General features: G+C 41.5%; 1 protein-coding gene across 1 annotated transcript in view; it reads left to right on the top strand.

Moving 5' to 3' along the window:
* LOC102378891 (MARVEL domain-containing protein 3-like) overlaps positions 1 to 12,487 on the top strand; it is a 29,927-nt gene that overhangs the window by 5,087 nt on the left and 12,353 nt on the right. Inside the window, exon 3 of the mRNA XM_006033311.3 lies at positions 5,303 to 5,472. Within this exon, the coding sequence (XP_006033373.1) occupies positions 5,303 to 5,472 (170 nt within the window). The remainder of the gene's footprint in view (positions 1 to 5,302; positions 5,473 to 12,487) is intronic.

Here is a 12,487-nt window from a genome sequence, read left to right as displayed (position 1 = left end):
GACTGACGCTGCCAGCTGGGGATGGTGGTGGCTCTTGGGCTATTTCCCCAGCTGGCAGCAGCAGCCTGCTGAAAGCGCACGCACAGATCACAGGGCCGCGCACCCTAGGAAGAATGATCAGAGAGCTGGGGAATCGAACCGGGAGCTCTGGCTAACACATGGAGCCACCCCAGCTCCAGGACAGCACACGGTACCCTGCCAAGCCACGCTGCACCCGCGCCATGGGGCAGCTGCCAAGTGGGTGCCAGGCAGGGGGGATGATCCCTGCTCCCCCACGCTGCATGGGGTGGGTCTGCCACCAGCCCTCAGAGGCCCCAATCACTGCTGCCAGAGTCGGTATGTGCAGGGCTTTATTTTTTAAAGTTCTGCACTCGCTGGCTGCGGAGCATGCAGGTGATGGCATGCTGCTGCTGTCTAGGGCAAACACCAGCACCTGAGTCTGCCAGTGCAGCCTGTGCCGAAAAGAACCCAGTGCTGGCGCGCTGGCCCCAGCTGGCAGCGGCAGCCTGATGTCATCCTGCATACAGATCCAGGGGTCTGTGCTGTGGGGCTGTGCCAAACTCCTCCCGGGGGGGAGCAGGCCCCCAGATCTGCGTGTGGGATGATAGCAGGCTGCCGCTGCCAACAAGTGATATGAGTTTTGCTTGGAATAATCGGAGGTGCAGTTTCACAATACTCTCTGCACCTATCTCCTTGAACCTTGGCAAGCTTCATGCCCTCAGAAGGGGCTACCATCCCTGTAATTTTCATCTAAATCAGGCAAGCAATGGCAAAGTTATAGGTATTTATGTGATTCCCCATTATAACCTATGGGCTAAACGTTGAACCGCATTGAAACAGCGTTGAAACAACGGAACACTTTTGATAAAACAAAACAGAACAGTGCTTCAAAACAGCGAAACGAAACACTGTCCCTTCAAAACAGCGAAATGGAAGTCAAAACAAAACGGTGCTGTTTCGCACAGCCCTCTCTACATGCAGAGTTGCATGGATTTAAACGAAAGATACAATTCAGTTGAAGCAAGTGCAAAGGCAGAACAAATGCTTATTTCAAGCTAAACTAAACTAAACTAGAAACAGGTGCAAATTAATCCAGAATAAGAAAGATCATGCCTTTGTACCCACTTATGTAAGGCATTGCTAATTCAACAGCACGGCTTAATTGCCTAGGGCAGGCTGTGTGTTTGAAGAGAGTCCAAGGCCTCTTTCAGTGCAATGGGTGAAGAAATAAATGGAGAGATAAGGTTGGCTTCTGAGAAACTGGCATAAGTTGCAGTCTCTCTTTCAGCCCTTCCTGCCTACCACATACTGGCATGGGACTGTTTTTTTTTTTTTCCTACTATGACTTTATTTAAGTGTGTCTGCACTATAGTCACTGCCCAAACCAACTTTAAATATAAAAGTGTGGGTACTGGTAGCAATTTAGCCATGACATCACCAAACTATCTTGCTATGCCCTTGTGACTGTAGTGTACCTTAAGAATAACAGAGCCAATTAACTCTTAAAACAATAGAACAGGGAAGGGGAAATGAATTTAAATAGGTTAAAAGTGACCAGAATGTTGAAGTGATTCTTAAAATCTGTATTTAATGGGGACAATAGAGATCTGAGCCATCAAGACTTAAAAATAATGTTAAAGAGCCATGTAGGGAATACAGGGAAATTTTCTAGCGCCCTGGTCCACATGATGTGAATTCTAGTGCCTCAAGCTGCTGAACTTTTTAAAAGTCAAGAAAAACTGGGGAGGAAAGAGATGAAAAGCAAAATGCAGTATTGTTTTTAGAAAGAAAAAGAGTAAGACGGTCTTTCTGTCACTGAAGCAGCCTAATTTTTACCCTTAGTCAAAGGAAGAAAGATCATAAGGGAAATAAACATATAGCTACCTAATGAATAATGGAATTATGAATATATTAAAAGTCTTGCAACAAACTTAACTACTTTTGCTTTAATAGAGTTATCTAAATATTTAAAAAAGACAGCCAGATTTAATATCTGGCACTAAGTGAAGCACCTGCATCAGTTTATCTCAAAATTTACTTTCAACATTAACAACAATGGGCTAGAAACAGAGTGAAAACTGGCTGGAGGACTATAAACAAAGGCCAACAATACATACGGCTGTATCCAGTTTGGGGCCCAGATAAGGGAAATTGCTTGAGGGAAACTGCAGTCATAGTTGATTTTTCAGATCAAAATTATATAGGACACAATTCTCTGAACAAGCAGGAAATCTAAGAGGAACCATCTCCCCAAAGGACTGGTCAACAACTTTCTGCCTAAAGTCTAAATCATTTTGATAGAAAGTTGGGATTTGAACTAAAACACATTTTTGCATGAGATTATGTCTGCTTTTAAGCAGAAGGTTCACACATTTTGTTGAACAGCTATGAAGTGACTGCCCAGAGGAGTTTTCCATCTATTGACTCCTCTGTGAAATCCTATGAAATATGAACTTTCATTTCTACCCAGGAGAACTTTTACAGTCTTTTGTCCAATGCCTGATGAAGGGTGTTAGTGCCCAAAAGCTTGCAATTAAAGATTTGGGGTTTTTTTTGCAAAAATCTTGTCGGTCTAATAACAGATATGATCTCTACTATGAGTCCTGATCACATTTTGTTGAAAAACTTATACCAAAATACTGAAGACTTTCCAAAACCTCAATTTGATTCAACGTGATGGCACAGTGCCTCAGGGCAGATATAATTAGAGTGCCTAATGGTTCAGTTCCCCTCTAGGTGCTATAATCTCAGACCAGACTCCCTCTTTCCATGCACTTTCCCCCAAAACATGCCTATTACATGCCTCTTCCTTTTACTGGAAAGGGGGAGTATGTTGCATCATGGGAGATGTAGTCTGGCCTCAAGGCCCAGCCATTAGAGAAGAATGGGAGCAAAGGTGGCCATAAGAAATTGCTAGAAAAAATACAGCTATCTGGTTAAGATCTTTTTTTCTTATTATTTGGAAAATATATAGCACGTATTTGTGATGCATCACAAACGTGTTGTGATGCAACATTCCTGGCAAGTAGCTCGATATAACACAGAGAAGCAGCTGCATCAGAAGTATCAAAGGGATTGCTTTCAAGTTAGCTGAAAGACATATAAATCACACAGTTTAATTTATGTCACACAGCTGTACAGGACACTTGGGTGGTTGCCCAAGACAGGACAAAGGTCAGAAAATCACAAATGTTTTAGGCAAAAGGGAGCTGTTGGCAACTGCTTCTGCAGATAATGAGTTGGGTCTGGTCTTATTCAACATCTTCATTAAAAATATAAAAATAATCCATTTGGATTCAAACAAGTAAACAAAAGCATCCTGTGACTACATTGGGTTGATACTTTTGGATTATACTAAATTTGTGGCATTGCAGTAAAATAGAGAAGTGCAAAGGCACCAAATGAGACTAGAAAATAAATTCAGTTGTGGGAAAACCCAGACTAATAAACCTGTTGGATAAGTAACCTCAAGTAGAGCTTTTGAGGGTGAAATAAGTTTTAAAGTACCACTAAAAGGGCGCATCTACAGATGTTAAAAGTGCAGTAGACTAATTCTACTGCACATTAGTGTGTCATGGTGAAAGACATACTAATGCGCAAATGCACAGTACAATTAATCTACTGTGTATTAGCATCACCTAAAATGTGCCGGTGCTACTGCACAGTAGTGCTGATTATGGTGCATTTAATACCTGTTATTACCGATACTAACTTAATTAGTAAGTTAGTAATTACAGCGCATTAATGCATGTGTAGATGTGCCCAAAGAGTCTTATAAGACAACACCATATAGGACACATTGAGCCACATGATTGGGCCAAATTGAGCTTACTTTAAGCCATGTGATTGTAGATTGGGAGTGGCTTGGGTATACATTTTCTGGTGCTGGGAGCCAGACTGGGAACCCAGTCTAAGAAATGTAGGGCTATCAGGTGTAGGGGAGTTGTCCGTCTGGGATGTGGAAGTGAGGGAGCTAAAAATAGCCCAGTCAGGGTTGGTGGGGTAGGAAGAGTGCAGCCTCAGGGCTGGGGCAAGCAGCTGGGCTTTCCCAGCCCCACGGCTGCTTTCTGAACATGTGCAGATGTATGGTAGATCAGGGTAACCTGTTCCCAATCTAACTTAGTTCATCTCCTTAGGTGAACTAATTTAAATTGGGCCAGCCATTTTTTGCCTGATTTAACCTCCCCAAATGCCTCCCCAGATCATCACTTAGATCAGCCTAACCCTAGTTAGATAGAGCTAAATGTAACATCTGCACATATCCATTCTGTTTTATCTTAGTTCTTATACCTCCTCCTCATCCCTGCTTTCCACTACTAGGTAAAAGAAGCACAACATGTAATATGTGGTTCTTTCTCACTCTTACCTGGGGAAGAACTTTGTAGTTTGATACGGCTTTTAGGCACGCAATGTCTTTGAGAGAAGGCAGATCAAAGAAACACGCTTTGCACTGGGAACAGAAAGTGGAAGAGCTTGTGATCATCTTTGGTTCCAGTGGGAGTTCATACTGTGGTCTTACTCCTGCCTTGAGGAAAGCTCCGTCTCTCCTGCACAGAGGAATTTTCCCCCTTGTGGTAGAAAGTTTCAGGCCAATGGGAAGGAAACTAAAATCTCACCATATATTGTAAAACAGTTAAATAGGAGAATATGAGTATATACAATGTTATCTCCTCTAACCTTTTTGCATCTTACATTGTTGTAAATGGTTTTAAATGTCATGCTTTTTCTTCTTTCTTTTAAGGAATCTTTGCAGGATGCAGAAAACTACAAACATGGATTAAATGTAGTACATAACCATAAACGGGTTGTACTTACATATTTGTTTCTTCTGTGCAACGCTGCAAACAAATGTTGGCCTTTGGTTTGTCCATGGGCTGGTAATTAATGAACATTTGTTTTTAATGACATACAGTTGCTACTTGATATTTGTAAATGGGATTTCCCCCAATGCCCTCATTTCTTTTGCAGATTCCTTTCTGAGAGCATTAGTAATAGCTCAGTGAACCTATTACATGAATAATCAAAGTTTTTCAAAATAGCTGTGATAACACTACCAGTGAAAATACCTTTATAAATGTTTATTTATGCAAATGTGCATGATCTACTGACTTTCTGTGATCATCCTTGTGAAGCAACTGCATCTAAATATTTGCAAACAACAGAGATGACAATTACCACTGACGCAGATGAGTAGATTTCAGCAATAAGAACATTTACTAACGTTCTTGCAGCACTTGGCCACATGCATGTTGGATTCTACCCTCTCCCAGGCATTAACCCCTTTCTTCCTACTCCATTGCAGGTCAGCAAAAGAGGCTCGCAGCACCCAGCACTCCAGACCTTCCACACTTTGTTCAGATCCTTATAAAAAAAATGCAGTATCAACTCATGGCTACGTCAGCTCTCCTCCCCACTTCTATCCTCACAAACAGACCTTTTCAGAGAAATGTGCAAACATATGCTCAACAAGAGGTATTGTAACTTTTTTTGCTTGCCATCTGCTTTCTTCTTTACACTTTTCCAATCATACATCCCAATTCATAAGCAAAACAAATAGAAGCAAAAGAGGGTGGGAAGATCACTTTTTAAATGGCAAAGCTGCAACTCAGTTATTGGTCTCAAATATCTAAAAACCAGATTTAGGGGAGTATTTTGGTACCTACAGAGACAAATAGGAGTCTAGGGAGATTCAAAGACATACTTAAATTAGACACACTCCCATAGACGTTCCAAGGCAAGTCAGGTGTTTATGAGATTTACAAAAGCACCTACATTTTCACCTTTAGGTGCTTAAATCTGTTTCTAAACCTCTATGTTACTTTCTGCTAGGTTCCACATACAATTTATGAACTTGTAGCATAATCTACCCTTGCCTTAACAAGCTATCTTCACATTTAAATATTCTTAGAGGTAGTGCTATTTTAGGAGCATGAATTAAAATGAGACAGTTCTAAGCAGAAATTCTTGGAGGAGGTTTATTCTGTAATTATCTTAGAGAAACTCTTATCTCCTGTCTGTAGAGAGAGAATTCAACAAGCAGAGGAATGAATGTTAATGGTGAAAGAAAATTATCTGTAGATACTCCATAAATTATCCCGTTAAAAGGTTAACTACAAAGCAAAAACCATCTATTTGAAATAGCCCTGTATGCTCTTCACAGCTGAAAGCTTGTTTAAAAACTATATCCTTTGCCAGCATCACTCAGTGTCCTCACCTCCTCAGTAGTGGTGAGTGCTGCAGTAAAAATTCTCTCACCATCAGGCATGGGGTTGCAAGTTAGATGCTCCAGAGGGGCTGCCAGAGTTCCCTAGCAAAGAAAGGCAAACAAAGGCCTCATTTCAGATGTTAATAGTAGGTCAAAAGATTTGATAGACATATATGTAGGGACATTTTTTGTATACCATAACAGAATAGTAAACATTGGATATGTCTACACATGCGCTTTAATGCTTAGTAGCCTATTTTACTGTGCATTAGTGTCACATAAAAAAACATGCAATTACATTAATGTGCAGTAAAATAGACTACTGCACATTAAGTGCCACTTTAAAAATGTGCGCTTTTGGTACTGCGCATTAGGGCAGCCTAATGCGTATTTATCTAGTACCACACATTGGAGGTACTAAATGTAATGCTCATTAATGCATGTGTAGCTGTGCCCATTGTGTCTGCATTGTGATTTTTTTTAGGGCCTTATTACATGGTATCCTTAGGCAGCTGCTGGAGCTCTTAACCCCTGGACTAGCTGCACATTAACACCTTTTATGGGGCTTAAAGCACTTGTTATTCAGCTTAATGTTACTCCACTCTAGGGCAGGGTTACCTCTAATTTGCCTAATTCTGCTCCTGTTCCATTAACTTGTGGCCACTATCCACAGCTTTTGCACCCAAACTGAAGTCCTCCAGCATTCTAGGAGGCAGTGGGAAAGCAGGGAGGCTGGGGCATAGTGCCTAGTGCCTCACCAGGAGGAGAGTGAGCCAGTCGGAGTGGGCACCACCTCTCTGCCACCAGCTCTGTTCCCAGCTTGGTTCTGGGAACAGAGCCAGCCAGTCCAAGCAGTGGAGAGCAGAGCCAGTGAGTGGTGGTGGTGGGGAGGTGGTGTCCCTCACCCTGTCCCCTCCCCCTTGGACTGACTGGCTCTGCTCTCAGAGCTGAGCTGGGAGCAGAGCTGCTATAAGCAGGAGTGGGGAGGAGGTGCCCTGCCTCTCCATCTCCCTGCTTGGACTGCCCCCCTGTGGCATTTGCACTGCCTGGCAGGAGCAGTGAGAATATCCTTCCCTTAGCTCCTAGTCCTGACCCTGCCCACCAAGCCTCTAGTGGCAAATCACAGCCGTGCAGGTGAGGGGCAGTCAGAGCATATTTTTTGCCATACTGTGCAACTGCTCTACTAAGCCAAACAGCTCTAAGCTGATTAACATTTGTTCTATTTATGGGATAAGGTCTAACAAGGCCCTTACATAGATAAATAAGTATTGTTAAAATGATCTTGAACTTAAATGTATTGTAACTACATACCGTCCTTTCACATATACAACATGGCCTGGAATAAGATATGCACCTTGTTTTTGAAAAGCAGAATAAAGAAAAAAAGTTCTCTCTTCATAGTAACCGAGTAGCAAGAGCTAGGGAGCCAACTCTGCTGACTGTTCTGTTCAGATCATCTGCAGAGTTGCTTTTACTTGCACTCCACAGAAACCTAAGGGGCATATATAACTGTATTTCCTCACTTACAATACACACTCCATGTTCTAGAAGCTGTTTTTTAGGAAAAAGGTGTGTGCTGTATGCTAGAAAATAAGCCTGAATGGCAAATTAAACCATATTCTTTAGGTCAGGAGGTCCCAACCTTTTAAGATTGCAGACTGGCAAACCACGGACCAGAAGTGACCACGGACCAGCAAACTACAGTCCAGAAGTGACCAGCATAGTGTGGAGCAGAAGCCAACCCTTTTTTATACTCAGTATGAAAAAGAGTTGGCTGCCGGTCTGCAGTATGCTAGTCACTTCTGGACTTCCAGTCCAGTAGCCAACCCTCCTGTGGACCAACAGCCAGTCCTTCACAGCCTGGTTGGGAACAGCGGTTGGGAACCTCTGCTTTACTTTATAAAGCATTGGAATTAGCATTAAAAAAGATGCACTGATTTTTTTACACTGTTACAAGAATTTTCCCCATGATAAAAATGTACCAGCAATTCTTTTTTCAATTATATTGAATTATTTTAGTTTTATCTTAGAAGCCTTAAAACCCAACATATTGAAGCTTTAAAAATAAGGTGTAGAGTCATTTTTTATGTTCTAATTTCACCAGCTGCTTGGGCTGACAATTCTGGTTAGTTTGCTTTTCATTACTAATATTTAAGACAAAAACAGCCAAGATATTCAATAAATTACTGGTTATTGATACATCTGTATGGCATAACTACCTTCAGTGCCATAACTGTGGAATATATTTCCCCAAAGAGGGCTGCTGAGCCATTTCAGAAAAAACAAAATCAGAAAAAAAAAATCTGAGTATAGAAAACTAACTTGCATTTCCTTTTTTTACTATTTTGAATCTTAAGACTTGTTTTTAGCTCTCTGTAAAGAAACCAAAGGTGAAAGAAGTGCATGAGCCGTTATGAAACTGGTCTTATGATCTAGACTATTTTCCCATCATAGTTTTGGCAACTGCCAAGACTCAGCAGAGTTTCCTAGAATTGTTTTCTAGATTCCTTATTCCCTGCAGTCCTATAGCAAGTTTTACAAACTAAAAAAATACAGAGAAAGTTTAATATAAAATCAGTTATGGGTATGCTACCATGTAATACAAGCATGAAAAAATCCTTGAAATGTCCTCCTTTTTGTAAAAAAAAAAAAAAAAAAAAAATCTACAAACTTGGCTTGTTGTGTTCTATTCTTGGCCTGTAACATACCACCAGTTGGTTTAAACAAATATTTTGAATCATGTTTTCAAATAGATGACAGCTCATTTACAACTCTTGGGTCATTCACCCTAGGGGAAATTTTATATAATATAATTTCACTCTATATTCAGCCTATAGTCACCCTATTTTCACTCACCCTAGGGGAAAAATATACATTAATTTCCCCCTAGGGTGAATGAATACACACACACTAAATATAAATAGAGCCAGGCCATCCTAAGGAACAAGGCAGAATGATGATATGGGTGTGGGTTGTTTTGGTTTTTTATGCATAGTTGTATTAAAAACTAGAACTTCTGACTAGAACTTTTGACTAGAACTTCTATTCAATTGACTCAATCTACACTTATTCACTTACGTGACTAAACTTCAAGGTAATCTAACAAATGGGACTCACTTTAGGTCCTTACCTCATGAATTAATGCCACCATTGCAATATGTCAAGACCCAGGGAATTAAGATCACTCTGTTGTACCTCTCTCCCCAATTCTCAAATAAACTCAGTTCTGTCAAGGGTGCCACAATACCTTCTTTATGACATTTCCTTTCCTGAGCAACACCTGAGAAGGGAACTTAAATTTATTGGCTTTATACCACTTTCTGCTCTCACTGTACTCCCTTCTTTGCCTTCTGGCCAGGATAAGTCTAACCTCTACACCAGTGGTTCTCAACCCTCTTAGGCTCAAAGCACCCATCAGAAAATGCCTGCTCTTAGCTTTCACTCATTTCTTGACTACAGAAAAATAATAGACCATTCTTCTGTTACAAAGAACTGAGACCATAACAAGTCAGAATGTTTTTGACACTATGGATTTCTACTTGAAATCTCTGGGCTTATTTTATGACACACATGTAGATGTTTGCACACCTAACAATGCTAATATAGCATGACATCCCAGTAGAGAATCACTGCTCTACACACACTGTGGTAGGTTGATGGGGTTGACCAGCTAAAAGGACCCAACAGGATGCTCTTAGTGATATTCTTTAGCCCTGCCTTCTGCTTCTTCCTTTCCTTATCTTCTGCTTGCATATGGGAAGCCAGAATCCGTTTTTTCCCGTTGTGCTTTGTATTTTCAGCTCTTGATGCCTCCTACTGAGATTTATTGATGTTTGCGGGGGCAGTAATTTTCCTGTACAACACCTTCCCCTTGACCCTTGCAAGCTACTTTCTCTATTATCTTCTCCCAAGATGTCAGAAAGACTGTACAAATCTCTCTTAAGCTGAAAATTTATGACTTCAAATTTTATTTTTATTGCAGAGATTTGCTTACAATATTGCTTGTAATACACTATTTGCTACTACACTATTTGCTTACAATATTGAACTGTGCCATATTGATGTTGCATTATTTATAGAAACCACACCAGTCCTTACCAACCTGATTAAAACTGCAGAGGTATCAAAACATTATATCTGTGTCAATAGGCCTGTTTTTCATAGTGCTTTTATTAAACTGTCAAGTGTAATAATCAAATGGAAGTATAACAAATTATAACCAATCTTGTAAACCTACAATTGATCATATTTATACTGAAACAGACAGCATGCATGGCAACAGTTATTACTCTTAAGCCTGTTTTTCCAATAAACTTGCTGGCCTCCATTTTCAACATCGCTATTAAGAATAGCTATTGCTATCACCAGGGGATTACTGCCATAGAAATTCATTACTAATCAGTACCAATGTTATTAAAAAAAGTATCAATAAACCCATAGATTTGGTGCAGAGGAGAAAAATATTTAGTAGTATGAGCCACTGATACCATTTATCATAAAGGATCAATATTTGATGACAGCATATAGGAGTATGCTGGATTGTTTAAAGTGAAAATAAACAAAACTAAAATTAAAAAACAAAGAAAAAGTCTTTACAAATATCCTCCAAAAGGAAAAATAAGTTCTTTACATCTTAGGGATAACATTCACTTCAAAGAAAGTTATACCTAATTTTTTTTAAATCTGCTGTCATTAAAGTTAACAGTCAAGATCACTGTAACTGGAAGCATCTTTAAGCTTCTCAGTACTCTGTTATGCTTTCTGGATTTTACAGTAAGCTGTTGATAACTGTGTACTCTCTGAATACACAGAATTAGGTAGGTACATCTTTTTTCAGTGCCTTCTGCCTCACAGAAGTGAAGGAACAACTTTGGGGTTGGGGGACAGAGGAAATTAAATGCAAAACTTTTGCCCAGAGGGGATCTCAGAGGCAGCTGTAACATCTAGACTGATTTATCTCTTCTTTAATCTTTTTTTTTTAATGACTTGACTTCAAACTGCTAGTACTGAAGAATCCTGTAGGCTATGTACAGGCATTCAAAAAGCCCAGTGGCGACGTGTAGGAGGAGCACAGGGGTGCATGTGCATCCCCCCCCGAGAGCGCCGGTGCACCCCCTAACTGGCCGCGCTTGCCACTTATGCGATGGGCAGGTGGGGCAGGTGGGAGTGCCAGTTCCCCTGCTGTAAGTGCTGGCCGATTGCTGCAGCTACTCCAATAAGCGGCTGCAGCCACTCCTGGAAGCAGCTGCAGCGATGGGCCTTTGCAGGATCAGCTGTGGGGGTCCCCCCCTGGGCAGCGAGATTGGCCGCAAGGGGACTCCTCCCCCGTCAATGGAATTGGCTGTTGGGGACCACCCGCCCCCCCTCAGCAGCAGCCAACTAAGGCAGCACCAGTTGCCCATGAAAAAGCCCAAGCCTGAATTGATTCAATCTTCGGAGGTTAGTCTAACCTGTGTAAATTAAACTGATTTGCAAGTGGATAGATGTTCACTTTTGATGAACAGTAGCTCAGGCTAGAACCCCGGAGGGTGCTAAAGCAGCCCTCCCTTCCCTTCTATAGTGCTGAGCTGAGAGGGGGCATGGCCAGGCCCTAGCAGGCCACTATGATTAGCGAGGGGTTTAAACCCCAAACTTGACCTGCACAGTGCTCCACAGGGAGGTGGAAGCAGCCCTTGCCAGGCTTTTCCCCACTTACCACTCAAGGGGCAGGGAGTGTTGCCAGACCCTGACTGCTGGCTAGCACTCTAAGGCAAAGCGGGGGGAGGGGGGAGCAGGAGAAGTTGCTTGTGTGGAGTGCATGCATCTGTTGATGATACTGGATGAGCATTTTAATCTCCCTCTCCCTGCTTCTTCATGCTGTCTACAGCTGTGGACAGGAAGTGAGTGTTACCAAAGCCTCTCAGAAACTGCCTCTGCTGTCTTGTTCTTTGGGATGTGCACAGCCACTTCCCAAAGAGTTGATGAGGGCAGTGTGACAATTTGAACTTGTTTGTTCCAGGTAGATCTGTTGCTACCTTCTTATTATCCTACTAGATAGTGCTTCATATTTGCCTAAATCTCAAAATGACAGCACTAACAGGTCCCATTCATTGCAAACCAGGTCGTTTCTCACACCTCTCCCTGTCCCCTGTTGAACACTGACAGGTTGCAGGACCAGGAAGCTACACTCTAACCAGGCTGAGTAATTGATGCATAGATGCAATCACCAGCATTAATTGCTGCATAGTGAAACTTCATTTGATATAAGGGTTTCAGGGTAGGAGAAACCTCTGATGGCTTTGA

Source organism: Alligator sinensis, unplaced genomic scaffold (assembly GCF_000455745.1).
Source record: "Alligator sinensis unplaced genomic scaffold, ASM45574v1 scaffold1222_1, whole genome shotgun sequence".
Taxonomy (NCBI): Eukaryota; Metazoa; Chordata; order Crocodylia; family Alligatoridae; genus Alligator; species Alligator sinensis.
The sequence above is the reverse complement of the archived record's forward strand: the minus strand, read 5'-3'. Positions and strand labels throughout refer to the sequence as shown.